Source organism: Myotis lucifugus, unplaced genomic scaffold, assembly GCF_000147115.1.
Source record: "Myotis lucifugus unplaced genomic scaffold, Myoluc2.0 scaffold_181, whole genome shotgun sequence".
Taxonomy (NCBI): Eukaryota; Metazoa; Chordata; class Mammalia; order Chiroptera; family Vespertilionidae; genus Myotis; species Myotis lucifugus.
This window is the reverse complement of record NW_005871229.1, coordinates 19,868-46,004: the sequence shown is the minus strand read 5'-3', so window position 1 is coordinate 46,004 and position 26,137 is coordinate 19,868. Positions and strand designations below refer to the sequence as shown.

The 26,137-nt window shown below is 57.4% G+C and overlaps 2 protein-coding genes and 1 long non-coding RNA gene across 3 annotated transcripts; all 3 read left to right on the top strand.

The window, feature by feature from the left end:
• Positions 1–5,801: 5,801 nt before the first annotated feature.
• LOC106698443 lies at positions 5,802–7,729 on the top strand. The gene is made up of 3 exons (XR_001349775.2): positions 5,802–5,961; positions 6,153–6,369; positions 7,607–7,729. It is a non-coding gene; the product is annotated as an uncharacterized LOC106698443 (long non-coding RNA).
• A 1,992-nt stretch (positions 7,730–9,721) lies between these two features.
• Positions 9,722–14,220, top strand: LOC111827533 (MAGE-like protein 2). The gene is made up of 2 exons (XM_023760403.1): positions 9,722–11,082; positions 11,509–14,220. Exon 2 carries the CDS (start codon positions 12,789–12,791, stop codon positions 13,977–13,979), a length of 1,191 nt encoding a protein of 396 aa, XP_023616171.1. The 5' UTR covers positions 9,722–11,082; positions 11,509–12,788; the 3' UTR covers positions 13,980–14,220.
• Positions 14,221–14,371: 151 nt separating this feature from the next.
• GLTP (glycolipid transfer protein) lies at positions 14,372–21,777 on the top strand. Its single transcript, XM_023760394.1, is given in 7 exon segments — positions 14,372–14,402; positions 14,736–14,807; positions 15,604–15,662; positions 16,672–16,805; positions 18,778–18,864; positions 18,866–18,926; positions 20,681–21,777. Coding segments are annotated over 7 exon segments (627 nt in total). The 3' UTR covers positions 20,864–21,777.
• The last annotated feature ends 4,360 nt before the right edge of the window (positions 21,778–26,137 follow it).

Below are 26,137 nucleotides of genomic sequence, written 5' to 3'. Positions count from 1 at the left end.
AAGCAGATCGAGACCGGGCCCTTCCTGGAGGCGGTGTCCCACTTTGCCGCCCTTCTTCGGTGAGCCTGGCGCGAGCCCGACCCCGACCCCGACCCCGAGCCCGAGCTGGGAGGTGGGGCGGGGAGGCGCGCAGCCCCGCGCGGGCGCTGCCTGGCGCCGAGTCCTCCGAGGATCCCCACTCGACCCTGCCCACCCCGTTTCCCGACACCCAGACCCTCTCTCCACGCACCCCACACGCTCCCTATCCCGGCCCCTCGCCATCCTCCCCCTCTCCCCAGGGGTCCTCCACCCTCCGTCTCCCCCAGACACTCCAGTCTCCCCAGACACCTCACATTCCACCGTATCCACCAGGGGACCCCCATGCTCCGCTCCCCTGGGCTCCCCAACGGTTCATTTCCCCAGACACCCCTTTCTCTTCCAAGCCCCCGATTCTGCAGTCCTCCATCTCCGGGAAGCCTCCCGCCGCTTCTCCCCCAAGTTCCTCTACCCCGCACCCATCATTCCCCCCCTGTTAGAATGGCTGTCAACTCCCTCCCTTTGGGGAACCCTCCCTTTTCCTTAAATTCTCCCAGCCTCTCCCACAGAGAACCCTTTCGGGAACCTTCTTCCCCGGATGCCCCCATTCCAGACCAAAGACCCCCCCCCCCCCCCCACACACACACAGTCCAAGGCAGGGAGCTGGGCAGGGCGAGGAGGGGGTTTTGAAAATGAGTCACGAAACTGGAGGCCCCCTTTCTAGGGGAACCACCTGAAGTCTTTTCTCCATTTAGAGCAGAGGTCGGGACTGGGGGTGGGGGCTGCCTTTGGGGTGATGTCAGACACAGGGTGCTGGGCATGGGCTGTAAGGAGACCCCTCCCCCATCAGTCATACCCAGGAAGGTCCCTAAGCCCATGTCAGACGTCCTTCCTCCCCTCCCCCAGCCCAGCCGGGCCCTGGATGGAAAACGGGAAATGGAAGACAGTGCCATGTACCCCTGCCCTTGGCCAGGTCCCGGGGAAGGCTGTAACCCGAGCCTCTGCTTTCTCCTCTTCCACGCGGACTTGCCCTGTGCCCTGACCTGCGAGTTCACTTGGTGGCCTGGTAGGAGGTCACCAGTGGCCAGGGCAGAGTCCAGCTGAACCCTACAGACAGTCAGAACCTTAACACTGAGGCTGAAGAGATTTGGCTGCCGGGGCGGTGACTCTATCCCCAGTGGGTGACAGGGCTTATTGGGGACAGTAGTTCCTACAGTGGCGGGAGCTCTGGGGCGGTTGTAGTTACCTGGAGTTGTGTCCTTCACCTCTTGGGCCTCAGTGTCCCCATCTGTGAAATGGGGTTGCTGACCTCCAGGGGTAGCGGCAAGGAGTAAAGGAAGCGGTCTGTATATCGTGTGGCCCTAGTGCCAAGTAGATCTTAGCTGGGCAGGCGGGGGTGTTATTATTTAAGTTCCTGGATCCAGTTTTGGTTCCTTCATATAGAAAGTAGATGATTAATCAGTGTTTGAACCAGTGCAGTGGCCTGTTTGGATGGTTCTCGGACCTGTGTAAGCAACCTGAGAGCAGGATCTTGGTTGTTTTTGTCCATTGCTGCATCCCCAGGATCAGAAGTGCCTGGCACATAGTAGGTGCTCAGCTGGTACTTGCTAAATGTACAAAACACTCTCTTGTCAGTGTCACAGGGTTGCCGTGGCACTGACTCTCCAGGCCGCGGTTTGGGAGGTGACTGGCCTCGAGTGAGGGGGTTGTTCGTTCTTGTGACGGTCCCCCCATTTGGTTCTGTGGACATTTGCAGGACAGCAGCCTGCCCCCGACAAGGATTCAGCATCTATTTAAGCTCCTAGTTCCCAGCTGAGGGCGGGGGAAGGCTGCGGCGAGTTGCTATTGGCATCTAGTGGGTAGAGGCGGGATGGTGCGAAACACCCTACAGTGCACAGGACAGGCCCTCCCCCACCCCCTCAGGGCACAGAATTGATCCAGCCCCAGATGTTAGCAGTGCCAAGGTGGGGAGCCTGAGGCCGGCCCTGTGCCCTTTCCTCCCTCACCTCTGCAAGGTTGCCCACCAGTTCTGCACTTGGAGTCCCTTCCTTTGATGCGATTATCCAGCTGGTTTTAGAGAAAAGGGGATGGATGGTGCCAGGCCTGGAGAGCGTCCCCGCCGCCCTTTCCCTGATCTCAAAGGACCCTTGTCTTTGCTGCGAGTCACGTGCTGTGCCCGTCACATCTGTGGACAGAAGCACCATTTATACAGAAGCCTCCGGGTTGGCCTGCGGAGGATAATGCTTAGCATCTAAAAAAAGTGATAATCATTGTGAGCCATTATGCTCTGCTGGGGGGAGAATTTCCCCTGAAGGTTTAAGTTTTAAGCGCATGCTCCCACCGATGGCTTTCCTCTAGGGCTCAGGGGTCGAGTGAGATCCGGGTCAGTTCTAACAGGGGCTTTGTCTAGATCTCAGGAGCGTCTGGTCACCTGGGTGATCTGGGTGGCGAGTGGGTCTCTGGAATGGCGGCCGTCTGGGGTCATGGACCCACGAAGTCTGGAAGGCACTGCGGTGGCAGCTCCCTCCCCGGCAGGGTGTCTGTGCTGTGGCACCGCTGGCATTGGGGCCGGACCATTCTTTGTGACGGGGGCTCCTGCGCGTTGTGAGGTGTTTAGCAGCATCCCTGACCTCCGGCTACTGGATGCCAGTGGTACCTCTACCCAAGTGTGACAACCAAAAATATGTGCACCGAGACAGAATCACCCCTGGGTGAGAGCCATTGCTTTGGGCTGGAAGCTGTGTTTTAAAAAGTATTTAATTCTGTCAGGAAGATCTGTTTCTCGAAGGAAAGTTGAGCAGGAAGAACTCTCCTGAGTTCAGTAGAACTCTGTCGTTTATTGAGCACTTCCTGTGAGCTAAGCATTCCCGGTGGAGAGGTTCACTTAATCCTCTCGCAGCCTGTGAGGTAGGGCTTTTTAAGGAGAAAATCTCTGCTGACGTTTCAGAGTGTTGTGTCCCCTCCCCCCCCCAACCTCCACGACAGACGCGTTTTCTATCGATCTCCGAGGGAGCAGGTACCAGCTGCTTTCTCCACCTAACAACACAGCATGACCATCTTCCCATGTCAGTCATCTTTTCCATAGCTGCTGAGCGTTCCATTGTTTGAATGTGGCCACAGTTCATTCAGCCATTTCCCTGCTGTTGGACGTTCACGTTGCTTCTCATGTGTTTGCTCTGTTAAACAGCGCTACAGTGAACACCCTCGTATTTATTTCTTTGCATACTTCTCTTGTTATTTCTAATCTTTAGAAGTGAAATCACTACAGCAGCCGTATTTCTTCGAGCTTCGTGGGTGCAGTTTGATAGGGTGGGTTGGGCTGGGGGAATGCTGATTCCTTGGGTCAGAGGTGACTTAGCCTCTTGGGCCAGCCCTTCCTCCCTATCTCCAGGCTGAATCGCTCCAGCCATTTGTTCATCTTCTTCCTCCACCTTGACCCCGTAATTGGAGCTCATCTCTGACGATCAGTTTGCAACTGACTTCTGTGAGGCCTGCTCGCTCATCTTTTAGGTCAGTTTTCCAGCTGTTCTAGAGCATTGCCCATTGGAGGGCGGAGGAAGGGGAGAGAGGAAGTGAGACTCTTAGTTGCCACGTAGTCTTGTCACCCCCTGCCTAGAAGCCTCAATGGCTCCCTATTACCCCAACGTAAAACCCGTGTTGCAGCCATTTCCCACAAATGGTGCGAGGCCATCCCTTGCCTTTGGAGTCTGCCTGGCCCACCACCTCTCCAGCCCACCACCTGCGTTTTGCCTGGCTGGGTTCCCCTTATCCTTCAGGAATCAGCTAAGGGGCCCCTCATCCAGGAAGTCTTTCCCGAATCCCAGACTCCCATGGAGCCTGTCACATTCAGAGACTTGGAGCTGTTTCAGTGCCTGGTTTCCCGAGTGAATGCCTTTGGCTCCGTTGCCATTTTTTCTGGGTTCTTCCTAAAAGTGTTTTGCTTTTCCCTTTCTACATTACAACACATGACCAAATTATAACACATCATCCATATCCTATCCCTATGGCAGACATGATTAATCAATCACGATACAGTTTCCCCCTTCAAGTCCAGATACAGACTCGGTGTCTTTCTTTTCTTTTTAAAAATATATTTTTATTGATTTCAGAGAGGAAGGGAGAGGGAGAGGGAGAAAGATCAATGATGAGAGAGAATCATCGATCAGCTTCCCCCTGCACGCCCCCCGCACTGAGGATTGAGCCTACAACCCGGGCATGTGCCCTGACCAAGAATCAAATCGTGACCTCCTGGTTCATAGGTCAGTGCTCAACCACTGAGCCATGCCGGGCTGGGCTTGGTGTCTTAACACACTTTGGGTCAATTAGAGTTTTTTGTTGTCATTGTTAATCTTCACCTGAGGATATTTTTTTCCATTCATTTTTAGAGAGAGTGAAAGGGAGGGGAGAAGGGGAGAGAGGGAGAGAGAGAGAAACATTGATGTGAGAGAGACACATCGATTGGTTGCCTCCCGCACGCACCACAGCTGGGGCCAAGGATTGAACCCAAGACCCTTCAGTGTGCAGCCCGGCACAAACCACTGAGCCACTGGCCAGGGCCGGGCCATCTGGAGTTGATGCATGAGATGACACCTGTTTGCTGCCACGGTTTAGGGAGAAACCGAAGATGCAGGAGCAGAAGGTGATGTGTTTTACCTCTCAGTTCTGGAGATTGGAATTCCAGGAGCGTTTTTCTTCATTTAGGCCTCTTAGCTTAATTAAAGGGATGCCCATCGAATTGGTCGGTACAGGTGCCTGGCACTCAATTAGTCCTAGAATAATCCCCAAACGAATGGTTTTCCATCACTTTGGTTCAGTGCTGGCTCTATTTTGGGGGACCAATGGCAGCCCAGAAGCGCACACTCATCTTGTTTTACAGCCAAGAAACGGAGGCCAGAGAGGTTAGGGGACTTGCCCAGGGTCACAGCCCGCGAGTGACCATAGAGCCAGACTAGACCTCAGGCCTCTGGACTCCTCCGGAGTGCGTGCGCCCTGTGCCTGCCTGCTGCCCTGACTTCCGGCCTGGCAGAGGAGGGGACCCCTGTGGAGCCCGCCTGCTTGGCGACCCACACCTGTGTTGGCATCACGGCGACGTGTCCAACATGCTGGGCGCACAGACCGGACCTGCAGGTTTCCTCTGGGGCGTGTGCTTCGTAATTGGCCTGCCGAGCCGGCCCCGTCCTGCCTATTGGAATTCAGATTGGAGTAACTGGGCGTGGAAGTCATCAGAGCGTAGGCCCAGACAGCTCAGTCTTCCCTTTAATTGGTACGTTGCGTTAACCACCGGGGAACCAGCCCCGGCCGCACCCTTGGTCTGCGCGTAAGACGTTCCCCTGGCCTGCCCTGGCCGCTGTGGTGCAATGGATAGAGCGTCGCCCCATGGCCTGAAGGGTCCTAGGTTCGATTCCAGTCAAGGGTACATACCTCGGTTGCAGGCTCCATCCCAGTCCTGGTCAGGGTGCATGTGGGAGGCAACCAATGGATGTGTCTCTCTCACATTGGTGTTTCTCTCTCTGTGTCTCTCCTCCTCCCTTCTACTCTCTCTAAAAATAATCAATGGAAAAATATCTTTGGGTGAGGATTAACAAAAAAAAAAAGGAAGAAGTTCCCCAGCTCCTGAGAAGCTGCTTCCCCACTTCAACAAGCAGCTTCCAGCGACATCGTGCCATGTTTTGTTTTAAATGTGTACACATACCTGTTTACTTTTGATTTTGTGTAGAACATCCTAAGAAGGAGAAACAAGAAGCGGCATTAGCGCTCTCCCTGCAGCAGGTCAGCGTCATGTGGGTGGTGCTTGTCGAGAGCTGGAGTCATGGGAACGGGAGGCTCCTGGGCGGAGGCTCCGGGAGGAAGAAGCAGGGTCTGTGGGGCGAAGAGGCCGAGCGCACGCTTCCGCGATGTGGCAGCTCCGCAGACTCCTGTCATCAGTTGGAGGTGCATTTGCAAGGAGTGAGTGAGGGTTCGTTAGCCTTTGGGAGCACCTACTGTGTGCCTGATGCCACGTGGGTGCTTCACGCTCATGATCTGAGTAACAGCAGATGAGAGGGCTGCTACTGGCCCCGTTGTGTTAGCCTGTCCGTCTGTGTAGCAGCCCATAGTGTGAGAAGTCACTTTGAACCTGGGTCTGTTGTCCGCTGCAGTCTGTGCTCGAACACCTGAGATGAACGGAAAAAACATGGGTGTTGGCATGAAGCTGAGCCAAACTGAAGTCCTGGTCCTGTGGTGCCAAAGCTATGTGTCCGCACACCAGTCTGCCCTTCTCCGCTCCGAGCCTCCCGGGAAACAGGGCCTCCCAGGGTGACGGAGGTGGCCTCCCGAAATGATCTCGGTGCCCAGAATCGCTCCGTTTTTGCGCAGGTAGGACAGGACCTCGGGGCTTTAGAAACGGCCCTCTTGCCACACAGCCCTTGGGAAAGTAGTTGCCTTGGGTCTCAGTGACCAGCTGCCCGCTCAGCGCCCTCATCTGTCCCAGCCAAAGGCAGCACAGGAGCCCAGACCGTCTCCAGTGATGGTGATTAGATCCCCTTGATCCTCTGCCGAAGAAGCCTGTCCTGAGGTCAGGGGCTGAGGTCAGGGGCCGAGGTCGGGGGCCGAGGTCAGGGGCTGAGGTCAGGGGCCGAGGTCAGGGGCTGAGGTCAGGGGCCGAGGTCGGGGGCCGAGGTCGGGGGCTGAGGTCAGGGGCCGAGGTCGGGGGCCGAGGGTCAGGGGCTGAGGTCAGGGGCTGAGGTCAGGGGCCGAGGTCAGGGGCTGAGGTCGGGGGCCGAGGTCAGGGGCTGAGGTCAGGGGCTGAGGTCAGGGGCTGAGATCGGGGGCCGAGGTCAGGGGCTGAGGTCTGTCCGCTACTTCTGGAGGGAAAAGATGGAGAAGCAGGAGGGAAACCCGTTTGCTAGCTCATCCAGGCCCTGCCTCTGGTCCTCACCTGTGTGGGGCCCACTGCCCAGCGCTGCTGGAGGAGCAGTGCCCTGTGAACCCCTTAGAGGCAGAGGCCGGGCGCTCAGGGCGCGGCAGTGGGCCTGGCAGAGCAGAGGTGCCCAGCAGTGTCGAGCGGAAAGGGAATGGAGAGATGCCGGCCGAGGGGCTTTGTAGGGTACGATGCGTGACTCGGTCATAGTTCGTGCAGTCCCTGTTGTGAGTGGCTCCATGCGTCAAAGGTCGAACCAGCCGATACCGCATTTCCGGTCCTTGTAGTGACCTCATGAATTAGGACTTGGCACCGTTCTGTAGGCGGAGAAACGGAGGCTCAGAGTGGTGAGGGGTCTGACCCGGTCACACAGCTGGAAAGCGGCCCCCGGGCTTTGAAGCCGCTGCCCTGCCGCCAGGGAGCCGCACACGCCCAGGCGCTGGGAGTCTTCCCGGACGGACAGGCCCTCTGAGCTGTGTGCGGACACGGCTTAGTGAGCGGTTAGAATGGAAGTGGGCTTGGTCTTGGGTTTCATTATTTCAGTTTAAAACGGGCCTGGGTGGGAGTTAACTCCCTTTGCTACATTCTTCCAGTGTTACTTGTATCAGGGCCTTTTTAATTTCCTCTTAGTTGTTACAGTGTTAACTGTATCCGAGCTTTTAAAAGCGGTTACAGCGGATCTGTCCTCTCCAGGGCCCTGTAAGCCCCGCGCTCCTCTGCGGTCAGGCAGCCGGGCGGCTCCCGTGTTGAGAAAGGACTCCTTCCTGCCCTGCTGTCCCCGCTTCCCGTGCCGCTCCCGTGCGAGCGCTCCCTGACGGTCTGGATGCATCTGAAGCCACAGGTTTATGACGGGAGGATTTCCGCCCATTTCACTCACACCAGCCAGCAGTCAACACCGCTTTCTCGCTCGGCCTCTCCTCCCGCCCTCCGCTCTCTTTCTTAATCCCTGGAATCATACTTTTCTAGGTTTCCTCTCTAAAGAAAAGCTTTGCCTGTTGAGAAAGATGAAAATGATGATATAGCTTATAATAATAATAACCACAACAAGCATAACGAATACCTTCTTTTTAATTGAACGTCTCAGAGGCCAGAAACTGCTTAGCCCTTAATTCGTGGACTCTCCTGTAAGCCTCACAACAGCCCTAATGGTGGGGTCCATTTTGAACCTCCTTTTACAGGTTCCTTCCTCCCAGGCCACAGCCAGCAGAGAAGCCGCGTCCCCAACCCAAGGCTGGTTTTTGCCAAAAGGGGTGATTGTGGACAAAGAGAGTTGGCATGTCATGGAGGCGATTTTTAAAAAATATATCTTTATTGATTTCAGAGAGGAAGAGACAGGGAGAGAAAGCTAGAGATAAACACATCAATGATGAGAGAGAATCATGGATCGACTGCCTCCTGCACGCCTCCCACTGGGGATCGAGCCGCAACCCGACGTGCCCTTGACCAGAATTGAACCCGGGACCCTTCAGTCCTCAAACTGTTGCTCTATCCACTGAGCCAAATCGGCCAGGGCTGGAGGCCATTTGTAAAAGCAGCATTTTAGAATGTCTTGTGAACATTCTTTCCTCTTTAAATAGTGGGATTTAGAGGAGGCATTCGTTCTAGGAAGGTGGCATTCTCAGGGCTCTTGTCCTTCAAAACAGGCCTATTGCAAACGGAGCCATGAGGTGCGCACATGCCCTCACGCGCACGCACACGCGGCACCCACACCCGCAGGTAATAAATGATTCATCTCCACCAGCGGTAATCTGATGCCTCCCATTATGATCCCTGTAACCCAGGACTGTAGAGATAACCTGCCCCCCCCCCCGCCCCCGTGTCTAACAGTGGAACCTTACGAGCCAGCTATTGAAAAATAAACATTGAATGTGAAGTGGAACCTCCCCCAGCCCGACTCCTAGCAGCGCCACAGGGGCTTCATGGTCCCTCGTGAAACGTGGCGTTGACGGCGGCTTAGGTGTCCCGTCCTGAGTCCCAGCGGCTGAGCGTGAAGCTGCGTGTCGTACACACAGGCTGCTCTGTGCCTCAGAAGGAAAGCTGTTCCTGAGAGGAAGTGGGAGGTAGGTAGGAACCTAGGTCGGTGCCCGGTGTCAGGAACGTCACCCGTTGTAAGAGAGGGTTGTCTGAGGGGCAGGCGCTGAGGGGCCGCGCAGATGGGTTTCCACGTGTGTGTGGTCGAGCTCAGCGTGATGGCCGGTGCTTTCCAGCAACGTCGAAGCCAGAAAAAGAGGAAATGAGCGATTCTGTGTGGCATGCGGCGACGCCCGCTCACGGGGAGTTCCGCTCCCTGGGCCCTCTCGCCAGCTGAACTGCCACAGAGACCCGAGCAGGAAGCGCCGGTGTCCCCTGTCCGGCCGGAGCTGTCACAGAGGGCGTCGCAAAATGCTCGCTGGCCAGCGTGGCTCAGTGGTCGAGCCTTGACCTATGGACCAGGAGTCACAGTTCGATTCCCAGTCAGGGCACATGGCCGGGTTGTGGGCTGGGTCCCCAGGGCGGGGCGTGCAGGAGGCAGGTAGCCGATCAATGATTCTCTCTCATCACTGATGTTTCTCTCTCTCCTGTCCTCTCCGAAATCAATAAACACATATTTAGAAAATGGTTCAAAGCTCTACTCAGAACCTGAAGACATGCCGTGTAGAGCCGTGTCGTGCGGGTGGAGGGCCGGTGACACCCCCGGGTCACACCTATGGATCGGCTTCGCTGGCGGCCCTGTTTGGAGACCCACCGATGGCCTGTACCAGAGCAGAGGCGTTTTGGCCCCATTCCGATGAGTTGTACTAGAGAACGCTGATTTACCGTAAGATTTGGTAGATGGAGAATATTTGTTTTAATTTTATTTTTAGTACTGAGGTTGTGTCTTCATTTGTTCTGTGGACGGCCCATTTGTTCTCTAGGCCTGTTTTTCCTTATTGATGTTAGAGCTCTTTACAACGTGAGGGCAGTGGATGGCCGTCTGTGAGGTTTGTTCCAGACCAGCCCCTGCCCCGTCAGTGTGCTGTTGGCTTTGATTGGTGATGGGACTTCTCCATGTAGACAGTTTATGGGTTTTCTAATCAGATTTCTTGATCTTTTTCTTATGCCTTCTGGGTGGAGTAGCGGCCTTAGAAAACCTTCGGTGCTAAACAAACATGCTCCAGAGAACCAGGGCTTGTGTGTGCAGCATCTGCCTCTGAGAGTTGGTTCTGTGAAGATGCTAGCATCGTATCTGATTTTCCTTTTGTTTTCTGTTTTTACTTTGTTTTTGACACATCTTCCTTCTTGGGGGGGGCGGGCGGTAAGAGGAGGATCTAGAAAACCATCTGAGCCCAAGCCCCCTCCCTCCCTCCTGGCTGGTTCTGGGTGGTGTTTTAATGAGCCTGTTTTGCTGACAATAAAAAAACAAGTCTGGGGACACGGTAAAACTGGTAAAACAAGAAAGGGAACGTTGGGCCGGGCTGGGGCTGCGTTCTGTGGGAAGGGAGGCTGGGAAGTCTGGAAGCTGCCGGCTCTGTGTCACGCTCTGTCCCCTCCGCCCGCAGCAGGGCCGCTGGAGGTCACACTGTGAGGAAGGCCGCGTGTGCGTGGGGATGAACATCATCTTCCGGTTTTCCCGGCAGCCGCCGCCCCCCCCCCCCCTTTTGTGGAACTCACAGATGGAAGCACTCGGGAAGGAGGGAGGGAGCCGTGGGACCAGCCTGGGCTCCGCCGTGTGACCCGGGCAGGTCACTTGGCTTTTCTGGGCTCGGCAGCCTTGGACGGCGCCGAAGGAAAGCACAAGACCAGAATCTTCGGCGGGTCGTGTTGAGACAGGCGTGAGCACCTCCCGCTTGCACAGCACCTCTGGGCTGTGGCGAGAAGGACTGAGCCCAGCGCAGTGTGTGTGGTCGAGCTCAGCGTGATGGCCGGTGCTTTCCAGCGAGGTCGAAGCCAGAAAAAGAGGAAATGAGCGATTCTGTGTGGCATGCGGGGACGCCCGTTCTTGGGGAGTTCCGCTCCCTGGGCCCTGATGTCACTGTCCACAGTCACATCAGAGCTGAGATTCGAACCCGGGACCGGCCGACTGTGGGGCACTGCACTGCTTCCCCCCCTCACATGGCGCATGTGCAGATGCTCCCAAACCGACGTCCTGTGCACATTTATGTACAGAGAGGTGCCTCCCTGTCGGCCACTTCCTCTGGTCCCACATGGAGGTGAATTCCGGGGTCCTTCCCCCCTGCCCCCCTGTCCTGCTCCCCTCCCAGCTCCAGAAATACACTTTAGTCCCCAAATTCCCACCGCACACTTGAGCAGAAGCTCTGTCCCTGTGTGGTGGCCTCGGCATAATAACACTGCTGGCCGGCAGCTCCCGCTGACCACGGTGCGTCCCGGACCTACCTACGTAGCTCACTGTCAGGAAAACAAAAAACAGAACGTCTTGCCCCAGCCGGCTTGGCTCAGTGGCTAGAGCGTCAGCCTGCGGACTGAAGGGTCCCGGGTTCAATTCCGGTCAAGGGCACATGCCCGGCTTGCAGGCTCGGTCCCCAGTAGGGGGCGTGCAGGAGGCAGCCGATCAATGATTCCCCCTCATCATTGATGTTTCTATCTCTCTCTCCCTCTCCCTTCCTCTCTGAAATCAGTAAAAATATAGTGAAAGAAAGAAAGGAAGAAAATCAGCAGGTAGCAGTACCAGTCGTGGCCCAGCCCGAGCACTCACGGTGCACAGGCGGCGCCCCCTCCCCCTCGCAGCCGCACTCGGGAGCCCCACTGGTGTTCTCATCACAGACAGGGAGACTGAGGCCAAGCCCTGCCTCCCCGATGCCTCGGCCACCTTGATTGCCTGGGTGTTGGGAGCCGGGGCATCAGGTCAGTCTGAACTGTGAGAAACTGGATAGAGAAACCGCCCGGCAGGAACTACGCCCCTAGATTCCCGTTTTCTACAATCTGCTCGCCCATTCATGCCGCAGAGGCCGTCCAGGCACCCGCCGGGTCCAGCGCGGTGCCACCACCTGGGATGAGCGGGCACGGAGGCGGCCCGGTCCCGGCCCTCTCACCGCGCAGGCCCATAGGACACGTGGACGGAAAGCAGTTACGCGTGTAGCTGCTTCGCTGTGACACCCAAGTGGACTCGGAGAAAAAGCAGAAGGAAGAAGTATGACTGTCATGAGCAGGAAGACATCCTGATACTTTTTCCGACGTTTCATGTAAACATTTTTAACATACAACAAAAGTGAATGAATTTTACAGTGAAGATTCATACACCTGCTGCCTGGATTCTACCATCACTGTCTTACCGTGCCTCACCCCCCACGGCCGGCCGGCCGGCCACCTGCTGTCTGAGGACACTGTGCATTTCGAAGGGGAGGATGGGAAGCCGTCGCTGGAGCTCAGAGCAGCCGCCCCTCTGGAAGGGCTGGGTCCCCGCGTAGCCGTCACACCGGCCTGGCCCCCGGAGGTTGGAAGTGGCCCCGGGCTGCACCGTCAAGAGGGGCCTCGTCGCTGGCGGAGGAGATCTTGGCTCCCTGCATTATTGTTTACGTTTTTATTGATCCCAGAGAGGAAGGGATGGAAACATCGATGATGAGAGAGTCATTGACCGGCTGCCTCCTGCACGCCCCCTACCGGGGATTGAGCCTGCCACCCGGGCATGAGCCCTGACTGGGAATCGAACCGTTCCTATGACCTTCTGGTTCAGAGGTCGACGCTCCCCCTCCGGCCGGGCTCCCTGGGTTTATTCTTGAAGCCTGGGATGCGTTGTCCTGTGGGAGCCAGCAGTAAGTGTCAGAGAGCACATTCCCGGCCAGCGGGTCGCACGGCCTCCCCAGCTGCCTCTGCAGGATGAGAGCCAAGGGCAGGAGTAGGCAGTCACCTCATGGCAGCGCTTGGCAGGCCCGTCTAGGGGCCAGAGTGCCCAGATTAGATGCTCAGCCCCCTGCAGCCCAGCACCCGGGCAGCTCCCCGTGCCATCCGGGCAGCTCCCCGTGCCATCCGGGCAGCTCCTCGTGCCATCCGGGCACCTCCTCGTGCCATCCCGGCAGCTCCTCGTGCCATCCGGGCAGCTCCTCGTGCCATCCGGGCAGCTCCTCGTGCCATCCGGGCAGCTCCTCGTGCCATCCGGGCACCTCCTCGTGCCATCCCGGCAGCTCCTCGTGCCATCCGGGCAGCTCCCCGTGCCATCCCGGCAGCTCCTCGTGCCATCCCGGCAGCTCCCCGTGCCATCCCGGCAGCTCCCCGTGCCATCCGGGCAGCTCCTCGTGCCATCCCGGCAGCTCCCCGTGCCATCCGGGCAGCTCCTGGTGCCATCTGGGCAGCTCCTCATATCATCCGGGCAGCTCCTCGTGCCATCCGGGCAGCTCCTCATATCATCCGGGCAGCTCCTCATGCCATCCGGGCAGCTCCTCGTGCCATCCGGGCAGCTCCCCGTGCCATCCCGGCAGCTCCCCGTGCCATCCGGGCAGCTCCCCGTGCCATCCGGGCAGCTCCTGGTGCCATCTGGGCAGCTCCTCATATCATCCGGGCAGCTCCTCGTGCCATCCGGGCAGCTCCTCATATCATCCGGGCACCTCCTTGTGCCATCCCGGCAGCTCCCTGTGCCATCCCGGCAGCTCCTCGTGCCATCCCGGCAGCTCCTCATATCATCCCGGCAGCTCCTCATATCATCCGGGCAGCTCCCTGTGCCATCCCGGCAGCTCCTCGTGCCATCCGGCAGCTCCCCGTGCCATCCCGGCAGCTCCTCGTACCATCCGGGCAGCGCCTCGTGCTCCTGGTGCCATCCGGGCGGCTCCTCATGCCATCCGGGCAGCTCCAGCGTGGCTCGTGGAGGGAAATTTGCTCCCACAGGCCCGAGAGACGGCCCGTCACCGAGGGGAGCGGGCTCACAGCTCAGCCTGGGGGTTCTGGCCCAGAGCCCGGTCCTGACGGGGCCTCAGGAAGGAGGAGAGTAGAGGTGTCGGGCGAGGCCGAGTGTGAGGTGGGACCTGGGAGCTTGCACGCACAGCTGGGTGACGCCTGTGGCATTTGCTGGACCTGGGGCCTGACCCCAGTTACAATCAAAGTCACAGAAATGATCAAAGTCCATTCATTGCGAGTGCACGCCCTGGGACTCTGCTAAGCAATTCAACGCACGATTTTTAATCCCAGCAACAAGCCTGTGAAATAAGTACGATTACTGCCCCATTGGCCACGTGAGGAGGCCGCGGCACGCAGGCGGGGAGACTTGCTCCCTGGGGAGTGGTCGGGCCAGGGGTCAAGCTTAGTGTGTCTGGATCCCTCACCCGCCTTCTTTCCAATTGCTATGGAGTATTTCACTTATAGTGTCCAATGCTGTTCCTTCAATACACCTCTGTTTAATAGCTGTGATTAGAATGTTCCAGATGGCCGGCCAGGTGTGCTGGTCACCTTGGATGGAATTCGGCCTGCAGATGTCCCTCCCCCAGCCCTCTGCTCCCATGCAGTCAGTTGGTGTGCCCACCAAGGCCCCTGCCTGGCCCGGGGCAAGGGGACATGGCACCGGTGTTCTCCTCCTGTGGGTTTGGTACCCACGGTGGCCTGCCCGGGCATCTTTGTCCCCTGAGCTCCGGGCTCAGCAATGAGCAGGTGTGTTCAGGCTCTGAGGGTGAAGTCCACACTGAGCCTGCCCAGCGGGGAGCCGGCCCTTCCCTGATGGTTCCTCTGCGCCGAGCCCTTGGCAGGGAGCTCTGACCCGGGAGGGGGGTGTCTCTGGTCCCCGTGCCAGCCTGCCAAGTGGGTCACAAAGGAGGGGAAGGAGCAGGCGCAGGCCACAGGCTGCTCACATTTCATGTGGAGCCTGGAGTTCCAGGCACGGCCAGTTTCCAGGCCTGCATCTCAGTAACTCAGCTATTTTAAGATGCTCTGTTGTTTTATGAGCTGCCAAGAAATGGAAGATACCTCCAATTCAGAGCACCTTCTGAGTCCACAGGTGAACAAAATGTATGTCTTGGAAGTGGACTGTTTTGAGTCATCCTCGGAGCGCCTCTGTGATCGCTTCTGTTGCTCCATTTGCTAGATGGGAAAGTTGAGGCTCAGAGGGAAGGGATACACACCCAAGCCCTCATGACCAGAGCGTGCAGCGTGGAGTGTCAAGGCCATGTTCACGGTCTGTGAAGTGACTGACGCCATGTTCTCCTGGGCTCTTATGCAGAGTCTCGGGAACACGGAGCCTCGTTTCTTCCTTATAAGCTGGCGAATGAGAAGGTCTTTAATAAACTGGGTCCCTCTTCTCCCACCTCATGATTCCTTAGTCTGCCTCCTGGTTAATTAGCAGTAATCCGGCTTGTTAATTAGCTGGTTAATTAGCAGTGATTCGGCTTGTTGGCCACGATGGGTTGCTGTCCAATGCGGTAGCCACGGGCCACATGTGGCTATTTAAATTCAAAGGAACGAGGGGTAAACATTTCAAGTGCTCAGTGGCCACGTGTGGCTTGCCTTGCAAGTACAGAGCGGGTCCCTCATTGCAGAAGGTCTCTGGGAGAGCGCTGTTCTAGTGCGGAGGGTGCTGTGGACAGAAGGGGTTGCATTTTGAAGGCGCTGACAAGTCCTGCAGTAAGAAGCTGGTCTCACCTGGAGCCTAGCACGCCAGCTTTACCTGCCCGGGCGCCTTTTTAACACCTACAAACAGCTCTGCCTCTCCCTAAGCACATCAGGTGCCACCCCTCCTGTCCGCAGGCCTCCGTGACCCTTGGGAATCTAAATCTCTCTTCTCGTTTTCTCCCCAGATTGCCTTGGGTCCCCGGTGTTTACGCCCATCAAGGCGGACATAAGCGGTAACATCACGGTACGTACTTGGGCTGGCAGCTGCAACCCTGGTACCACCTGGGGAGTCTACACCTGCCCCGGTCACCGGAGCCCCAGCTCCCCAGCTCCCCAGCTCCCCAGCTCCCCAGCTCCCAGCTCCCCAGCTCGAGGGCTGGGAGGAGACCTGCAGGACGGGTGTGGCCCCCAGCTCCTCCGAATCGGACTCAGGCTCTTGTGCAGTCATGCCTCCTAGTCGCAGCCTGAATGGGACCACAGGCGGAACCCACGGAGGCGGAACCTGCTTCTTCTATCCTCTCCCCCAAATAACTAAACTCAGGCGTCCATGGTGCCTCAGGCCGGGAGTTCAGGGTGATGAGCCCCTCTCCCCTCCCCGTGAGGGTCCTTTCAGGGCCTGGCCCAGGGCTTGGCTGCCCTGCACTCTCTCATCTCTTCATCCCAGCAGCCGTTGAGGCTGGTTCTGTTGTCATCCCCGTTTCACCGATGAGGAAGCTCAGAGAGGTTGAAGGACTCCCCTGAGGTCACACAGCAAGGACATGCAGAGGCAGGATTCAGACCCAAACTGCCGGCTCCACTCAGAGCCTTGTCTCTGGACATCTTTGAACCCTAAGAGCATATTTCTACTTGTCCACACAAGTGGAACTTCAGACACTCGGTGTCTGAGGTGCTGACCACAGTGGTTGGAGAACGTGGACTCTGGAGCCAGCCTGTGCAGGAACCCGCTGCAGTGCCAGGCAGACAGGAACCAGCTGGGTCACTGGGCACCTCACTGCCCCTCTCTGAGCCTCAGTTTCCTCATCTGCAATTTGGGGTGATGACAGCGCAACATCAAGCTTGCTGTGAGCATCAGAGAAGGCAGCCCTCCCGGGGGGGGGGGGGGGGCGGAGGGCGGGGGCGACAAGCCCCATTGCCGTTCTTGGCCCTGGTGGGGGGAGAGCCAGGCCCCGGTGGGGTGCCCTCCCCGCAGCGGGCCGGCCGCTCGTCTGTGGGGACAGCTTTTCCAAGGAGGAACCCCGTGTGCTCGATTTCAGAAAATCAAAGCTGTGTACAACACCGACCCGGCCAAGTTCCGGACCCTGCAGAACATCCTGGAGGCGGAGAAGGAGATGTATGGAGCGGAGTGGCCCAAAGTGGGGGCCACGCTGGCGCTGATGTGGCTGAAAAGGTGAGGAGCCGGGGCGGCAGGCTGTGTGGCTGTGAGTCCTGGGCCTGCTCTGCGCACCCAGGACAGCCCCCCACCCTGCCCGGCGCGGCCTGCCCTGGCGGGAGGAGGTCACTGCGTTCCCCTCACGTGTGCCGATGCCGGTTAGCGGCTGAGGAAAAGCACCCAGGCCCGAGGGCTGCCTGGTGGCGACGCTTCCCTCCCGGAACCGTCAGAGGCGAGCAAGCCGCACACAGCCGGCCGTTGTGCTGAGCTCTTTCTTAAAACATATATTCCTGTTGATTTCAGAGAGGAAGGAAGAGGGAGAGGTAGAAAGATCAATGATGGGAGAATCATCAATCGCTGCCTCCTGCACGCCCCCTGCTGGGGATCGAGCCAGCAACCCGGGCATGTGCCCTGACCGGGAATTGAACCTCCTGATTCCTGGGTTACTGCTCAACCACTGAGCCATGCAGCCGGGCGTCGTGCTGAGCTCTGTGTCCTGGCCGCATTTCACGTGCTGTGGGTTAGGAGTGGTGTGATCCCAGCTCACAGAGGAGGCCACTGGGGCTGCTGGAGGCCAAGGCCGCAGGGCAGGCCTGGGACCGAGCGGCCAGCATAGTCGTCAGGCTGTGACTGCACAGAGAGGTCCTCTCGGGTTGGGTCAGGTGGTAGATTTGTGGGTGATGACAGCTTCTTGCAGGAATGCAGCATCTCAAGGAGAAGGAACTATCTAATTTGCACAAATTCGTCCCGTGGTCTGGGGGACAGGGTACCCTGATGAGGGGTTTGAACCCAGATGATCTTACCACAGAATTGACATGCTCACAGCCACTACACATCTTGTCCTCAGAGCAAATACTTGAATCCATATGTAGTTGTTCCCATTTTACAGATGAGGCCACCGAGGCTCAGAGAGGCCAGGCAGCTTTTTTGCGTAGCTTATGCTGCTCTCTACCAGCCACAGAATTCTCCTTCAGCTGTGCAAACACCAGAGCCCGCAGCGCCATGAAGCCAGGGGCCCTTCCTGGCCCCACAGATGTCCCAGCGTTGCTTCTCTCTGGGGCCTGGAGCCTGGAGCCAGGAGGGGTGCGGCTCCCTTTCTCTGCCCAGACCCCCCCAGCCAGCTCCTCCTTCCCCCAAACATGTGCTTCTTTGATAAAATGGAGCACAAAGAGCCTGCTTCCTAGAGCGGGTGGCTGTGTGGGCATCGGGGTGGGTGGCCTGTAATTAACACCCTGACCTCATGTGTTAGGAGTTGCTCCCAGCTACTCACCTCTGGTGTCATAACCCTGGAACGAGGAATGCCCTCGGCCCATCTATCCTATCACAGGATCTGGGCTTCTCAGGAGCGAAGCAGATGATGCTATCGAGATCAGTGCGACTGTGTGTGTCCACATGGGTGTGGGCGAGCCAGGCTGCCGGAGGGCGGTGCGGGAGGATGTCAGCACGTTGAGCACATAGTGAGCGCCTGCTGTGTGCTGCTCACGGTGCCGGGCGAGCAGGATGCCAATGAAATGAGGACAGACCCTCTCAGGGTCACGGTCTGGTGGGTGGATCCTGATAGCAGGATCTCAGAGCCTGGACAGAGAGGTCAGGGAGGGCTCCCTGGAGGAGGGTGGCCAAGCAGAGTGTCCAGGGCTGACCAGGAGGTCCCAGGCAGAGCAGGCGTGGCAGAGGTGGCAGAGGCTGGCGTGTCTGCAGCTCCGTGAGGAAACGGACAGGACAGGCCCAGACCCCAGCTCCCAGCAGGGACCGTGTTCAACGGCCACAGCCAGGCCTGGGGTTGACATGGTGCTTGGGAGACGCCGTGTGGAGCCGGTGGCCACGCTACATGGAAGCCAGGTGTAAAGATAAAACGTGGGGAATGAGTAACCTCCTGCTTTTGTGTGCACATGTTCCCGGCTCACAGTAGGTGCTTCGTTCAGCGTAGTTGGGCCTGCCATGCGCAGGAGCAGGGCGTCCTAACGGGCCTATCTCTCCTTCCTGGGCGCAGGGGCCTCCGCTTCATCCAGGTCTTCCTGCAGAGCATCTGCGACGGGGAGCGGGACGAGAACCACCCCAACCTCATCCGCGTCAACGCACCAAGGCTACGAGATGGCGCTCAAGAAGTACCACGGCTGGATCGTGCAGAAGATCTTCCAGGTGAGCCGGCGCCCGCCTCGTCCCGGCCCAGGAGGCTCCCAGCTGAGGGGCCCACGCCTCGCCCGGCCACGCCTCCTGTGGCCTCGGAGCCTCCTGTGGCCTCAGAGCCTCTGTCCATCCGTCCTGGGCCTCGGGAAGGGCTCCCCTGCCGAGGGGGCCGGTGCGCTGAGGGCCTCTCTCGGGCACTGTGAGCGGCTCCGCCTCACCGCCCCCTCTGTGGGCACACAGGTGTCATGCTGGATGCTCCGTGGTGTTCTGTTGAGGTGCCTCGTCCTAGGCAGCCCGATGGGGCAGGGAGAAGCCCTGGCCGCGACTCTGAGGACATCAGGGTGATGGTGGGCTGGCCTGTCGGCCCCTCAGGGTCAGCCCCGCTCCTCACCCCGGGCAGGGAGGGGCAGGAGGCCCCGGGCCCGTGGGCACCACTGACAGGAAGCTGGCCCACAGGCTCCTGGTGGCTCGTGTTGGTTTGACATTGGCCATTGTTCCTGGAAACGGGCCTCAGCACCAGCCTTGTTCCCTGAGGGCCCCTTGGGGTGCCACACGCTGTCACTGGCCGCCCTGCCTCATGGCCTGGCATCTTGCCCATGTGGCCACCCCTCCTTCTCAGCTCCCACCGCTGCCCAGCCTCGCTCACAGAGAGGGGTCTCAGGGCTGGTCTCCCCACGCGGCACAGGCCCTGGGCAGGAGGAGCCGGTCACCCGGGCTGGGACAGGGCCCCTCTGTGGGAGCCTCCCCTCCCGTGGGCCTCGCAGCCCCACCTCAGGAACAGCAGCAGGCCCTGTGAGGCTGGCCAGGCAGCCGCCCATGCTGTGCACCAATGCGCCATGCGGTGGGAGCATCCTTACCCCGCTCCCAGGTGAAGAAACGGATGCTCAGAGACGTTAAGTGTCTTGCTCAAGGTCACAGAGGAAGATGGGGGCTGAGATCCTATGACCTGACCCTCAGCAGCCTTATCTTTCAAATGGGTGTAAAGTAGGCCCTGCCTCCAAGGTTCATTGTGAAAATGAAGCGAGTTCATCTGTATCAGGTGCTTGGCCCGTGGTTTGCACTCAGTGTATCAAACCTATTACGACTTCTTTTCATAATGACTGTTACTATTTGTAATTTCCTCACCCCGGGGTGAGGAAATTTCCTCATAGCCTTTCTGTCTGGTGGCATACTTTTCCCTCTGGCTCTGAAATTCCATAAACTTCTGATTCTCTGACATCTTTTCAAGTGTCGGGGGCCCTGAAATTTAGGCAAATGTCGCCTCCTACAGGACAAAAGAGCCACAGATAGCGGCCGTCTCCCTGCTCAGGGAGTGGGTGTTCCAGAGAAGCAGCTCGCCTCGGAGCGGCCTCACCCCGAGGGAGCGGCTCACCGCACCGAGCGCCTCCGTGTGCCCGGCGCTGCGAGCACCTCCGTGTGCCCGGCGCCGCACGAGCACTTTGCACAACCTCCTTAGTCCTCCCAGAAGCCACCCAGTCGGATGGGTGCCATGGCCCCCCCATTTTACAGACGATGAACTGGAGGCTCAGAGAGGCTGAGTAACTTGCTCAAGGCTCACAGCTAGTCAGCGGCACAGGCTGGAATTTGAGCCCAGGTCAGTCTGCCCCCAGAGCTGGAGCCCGTCCTGCTGTCCCTCACGGGGGTAGACAGAATAGACACATCCCTTTGCCTTTGCCTGTCCCTTTCAATGCCACAGTCAGCGCAGACCCTGCCCACCACGGACCCCCCTAACCCTGCGCCTCTCCTCTCCTCTCGCCCGCCTCCAGGCAGCGCTGTATGCCGCGCCCTACAAATCCGACTTCCTGAAGGCGCTCTCCAAGGGCCAGAACGTGACGGAGGAGGAGTGCCTGGAGAAGGTGCGCCTGTTCCTGGTCAACTACACGGCCACCATTGACGTCATCTACGAGATGTACACCAAGATGAACGCCGACCTCAACTACAAGGTGTAGGCGTGCCCCCGGCCGGCACTCCCAGGCACAGACCAGCCAGAATCACTGTGAAGCAGCTGGAGGCCGCCGTGGCCTGCGTCCCCCAGAGCGGCCCAGAGTCTGGCTGGGGTTGCAGGGGACGGCCCTGGTTTCTGAAAAGTCATTTTTGGGGTCTATCCTAACGGAGCAATAAATAACCACCCTACTTCTGAATCACCTTTAGTTCCATGGCAGCACAGACCGACTGCCTTCATTTCAGTGTGATAAAAACAGTTAATGTTGCTAATAATTCAAGTCCTAGGGCTTTCTGTCCCCGTCCCCCCACGTGGTGCGTGGCCCTGGGGGAGCCCTGTCATACACCTCATTTTAAAGATGAGGATCTGGTGCAGTGATGTAAGGACCACGAGGAGTCTGATTTGAAATTACACAGGATTTTTTTAAAGCAGACACATGTGTGCTCCTGTGTTTGCACAGCCCAGCCTCACAGCGCTGTCAGCATAGACCCCGCTCTTCCTACTGTCTTTTTCCCGACAGTTTTTTATAGTTGAAAACAACCAGCAAGCCTTTGATGACCTTGACCAAGGGCACTGTATTTTAAAGCTATCAGGTATGAGGAACTGACCACAGACGACTGAGTTGGCATTCTTCTGCATAAGCGTTTCCTTCAGGGACAGCCTACCCCACCTAAGAAACTACCCATCATGCGTGTTCTCCCAGAGGGGAGGCCACGCCCCTCCCGATGCCGAGACACAAGGAACACCTCGCTGCCTTAACTCCCTCCTGGCACTAACAAGAGCTGTATCTTGAAAGTGTTGGGGTGAATAGAGGGACCCCAAAGAATTCATGTGTGTTAAAAACCCAATGAGGAACAATTGGTGATTTTTATGCAAACACTAAATAATTCTTAATAAATAAATCTCTATTTTGGAATCACATCTATGTGCTGTTTGAGTTCCTGAGTTGTCTTCTTCCTGGGTTAGAGGTTACAACTGGGGACCAACCATGGACCTGTTTCCTAGTGTTTGTCCTGGCTGGACAGGATACGTGGGCGGATGTAGTCTCCACTTTGCCTCCGTCCCCACCAATCCCGGTTGCGTCCCCAACCCTGTGATCCATTGCTATTTGCACTTTATTATGGGTCGATGCTTTTTACTGATACTAGGGTTAAATGTGGGGGGCGTATTTGTTTTACTTAATTCCTGCTCCTACAGAGCTAAGAGTCTAGTGGGCAAGATGGCCCAGTGAATCAACAGTGACGCTATAGAGCGGTCAGTGCCTGGAGGGACCGTGGGACACTGCTGAGAGGCCACACCCTGGAATGCATCTTAGGGAGTCAGGGCCTTGATGGAAGGGGCTAGGGAGCCCGGCCGGTGGAGGAGAAAGGGCAGGGGGCACTTCAAGGCAAAGGTAAAGACCTGGTGGCTTGACCTAGAGCTGGGTGTATGTGTGTGTGTGTGTGTGAGTGAGTGATATGCTACCAAGGGATTTGAACTTGACCTTGAAAATTATGGAACACCTTCAAGGGTCTTGTGCACAATTCAATCAAACACCCAGTTTGGAAGGCTCCTTCTGTTATGACCAAGGGATAGACATTTGAACTGTTTTTACTGTCTGGTATAATTATGTCTTCTGATATTGCTAGTGGTGGGAATACTCATCTTTCTAAGTTCAACTGCTCTTTAGGTGTGTTTTTTAAAAATATATATTTTTATTGATTTCAGAGAGGAAGGGAGAGGAAGAGAGAGATAGAAACATCAATGATGAGAGAATCATTGATTGGCTGCCTCCTGCACGCCCTCCACTGGGGATCGAGCCCACAACCTGGGCATGTGCCCCTTGACCCGAATTGAACCTGGAACCCTTCAGTCCACAGGCTGACGCTCTATCCACTGAGCCAAACCAGCTAGGGCTGCTCTTTAGGTTTTTTCCCCCTTAGGGTTTCCTAGAAATATAAAATTCTGCCAACTAATTAAAAGAACTCTGGCCCGACCGGTGTGGCTCAGTGGTTGAGCAGTGACCCATGAACAAGGAAGTCACGGTTCCATTCTGGGTCAGGGCACATGCCTGGGTTGTGGGCTTGATCCTCGGTGGGGGGGCATGTAGAAGGCAGCCGATCGATGGTTCTCTCTCGTTTTTGTTTCTCTCCCCATCCCTTCCTCTCTGAAATCAATGAAAGTATACAAACAATCTATATAATAAAGAGGTAATATGCTAATTTGTCCATCACGGTGTCCAAGTCACGACCAGTCTGTGGGCAGGGCCAGGGTCAGGCTGCCTGCGTGTGTCCCCGTTCACTGATATGACACTGCAGGGGAGAGGGGGCTGGGCTTGACGGGGAACCTCAGGGCTGTGCCCCCCGCCCAGTGGGGCTTGACGGGGGACCTCAGGCCGTGCCCCCCGCCCGCCTGGCAGGGCTTGACGGGGAACCTCAGGCCATACCCCCTACCCAGGTGCTGGGCTGGGGGACCTGAGGCTGCGCCCCCACCTGGAGGGGCTTGACGGATGGGGCCAGCCAGGTCTGGGTCTCACCCAGTGGGGGTGGGGCCGGCCAGGTCTGGGTCTCCTGCGTTTTCGAAGTGTGTGAGGGTGGTGGGTGGGGACTTGACTCTAGGTCCCGCAGCGCGCCCCAGACTCTGACAGGAAGGAGATTTTATATATGTTTTACTAATTTTCTTTCATCCCTGACACTTCTATTATAGAGAAAGGGCAAATAGCAATATTAAAATATTTCTTCTCATTAATTCTCTTTTAATGTGCACGAATTTCGTGCACCGGGCCACTAGTAAATAGATAAAAGAATTCTGCATCTTCCTTTTACAAATAGCTTTTCTTTGTGTGTCTGACATGAATGAGACTGGGAGGGTCGGGATTATGCCCTTCACTCCTGGTAATGCCAGGCCCCTGGGAGCACGGTGGGCCCGCAGAGGCAAGGAGTTTTACCCTGACAAAGCGGTACTGCGCTCTGCCTGGGGCAGGGAGGAAGGAGCACACCTGAGCGCCAGCTGTATACCAGGCCCTCCACCAGTACTCACCACCCTCATCTCACAGCCGCCCCAGATGTGGGAGCCCCATTTATCAGCAGAGGATGAGGGGTGGGATGAGGGGACCTGGCCAGGCTGCCCCGCCGGGACTGCGGGGCTCCACATCTCCCCAGCACGCCCACTTCCTGCCTGGGCAGGCGCGCCGGGCTGCGTAGTCGTTCAGGGTTGGCCCAGTAGCCATCGTTTCAGGCCGAGGAGAACAGAGGGGAACATATCCTTGCGTTTGTGAGTTGATTGATGAGTCCCCTGGTTCACTCCGCGCTATTTCGGGGCTGCCAATCCCATTGCCTCGCCTGTAAGCTGACCGCCTGCAGCTTCTGCCGGGTCCAGCAGGTGGCGCTGAAGGCACTGCGCGGGGGAGGCAGCCCCTCCCAGCCTCTGCCCGCGCCTAAAAGGTGTGTGTGCTGGGGAGGGGGGTCACCCACCTGTGTTCTCGTGCTTTCCCGAGGGCTAAGGGAGGGCCACTGAGCACTGCTGCGGAACCTGGAGCTTCTCTAAGGGTGTCTGCAGCTCTGACCTCAGGCCGGCCGCTGTGGGGACCACAGGTGTGTCCTGTGTTACTGTTAGGATTAATGACTGTGACTGTGACTGTGACTATGACTATGACTATGACTATGACTATGACTAGACTATTGCCACCACTGGCACTGCGCCATCACCAGCACCACCTAACAATTTTTAGGTTAAAGTGCAGGTTCTAGAACTTTGTAGCTGTGTGATCCAGGGCAGGTCAATGGACCACTCTGAGCCTCAGTTTCCACACCTGTGAAATGGGCCAGGGCCACCTCTACTTTGCAGGGTTACATAAAATAATGTGTATAAAATGCCTGGCATATAGAAGATGTTCGATAATTGGCTTTTATTAATATTTCTATTTATTATGATGTTATGGCCTGCCAGGGGCTCCTGAAGGGGCAACCCAGCCCCAGTGTGGTTAAACCATAACATGCTCTCTTACTCCTGTTCTTAAAGATACGGGCCCTGGCTGATAGAGCGTCGGCCTGCGGACTGAAGGGTCCCGGGTTCCATTGCGGTCAAGGGCACATGCCCAGGTTGTGGGCTCCATCCCCAGTAGGGGGCGTGCAGGAGGCAGCCGATCAATGATTCTCTCTCATCATTGATGTTTCTCTCTCTCTCCCTCTCCCTTCCTCTCTGAAATCAATAGAAATATATATATTTTTAAAAAAGATATAGTGGAGCCCATGTCAGCGCATCGGCTGGCGCGCCCAGGGAAGGCCATGCAGTCGGCGCTGCTCCTCTCTCTGCCCTGCTCTGCCATGTGACTGGGCGAGTCCCTTCTCCCCTCCGGGCCGCAGTTTTCTCATCTATTAAATCAGCGGCTTGGCCAGGCCAAAGCTCCTGCCGCTCTGACAATCTACAAGAGGCGCCGAGTGTCACTGTCGCCAGCCCTGGTTGGCACTCAGAATTCCACTGACGTCAGCACTCCATCCACGAGCAGGGACCCAGGTCTCTCTCTGAGACATTTGACGGGGTCACATGTGCCCAACGCTTAGTGCAGGGCCCGGCAGCTAGGAAGTGTCCGATAACGGGCAATTATGAGGATTAACCCTAATCACTCCTCCATCCAACCCAGAGAGGGTGATCTGGAAGGTGAGTAACTCTCCTGTTTTCTGAGTACCTACTATGTGCAGCCCTGGGCAAGACCCAGCGCTCCTGCAGGGCAAGGCAGGTAAGGTCCCATCTTCCGAGATATTTGGGTGGGAGAGGGCAGGCCGGCGGCCTCTCTGCGGAGGTGGCGTCGGGTCTGAGCTGAGACCTGAGGGGAGAGCAGGCCGGGAAGAAGCTGGCTCCAGCTGGTGCCATGGCCCTGAGGCAGGGAAGAAAGCAGCAGGTTCTCGGGACAGAGGCCAACGGTGAGGGTGAAACCTAGAGCTGCCGAGGCCAGTGTGAGTCAGGCTGTTGCTCTAAGATCGGGCGTCACAGCCTCAGTGAGGAGAGGGGACAAAGTCAGTTCACACTTCAATAAGCCGTTAGCGAGGATTTTGGACTCAGGAAAGGGGCTGTCTCCATCCTGACCCTCGTACATCTTTACTCACCATCTAGGGGCCTCCATGGACCCCGTAGCCCACCCAGGAAGCCCTGAATTCCTGGGACCCGCTGGCACCAAGGCCTAGATGCCCCTCCTTCCCTCCCTCCCCCCACCACACACACACACACACACACACACACACACACACACACACACACACCACAGCTTCAGCGGAAGGCTGGCTTTGAAATGCCCATGGCCAGC

What these genes read in the sequence shown, in the direction of transcription:
- LOC111827533 (XM_023760403.1), top strand. Translation starts at nt 12,789, where the DNA reads ATGCTCAGCCCCCTGCAGCCCAGCACCCGGGCAGCTCCCCGTGCCATC.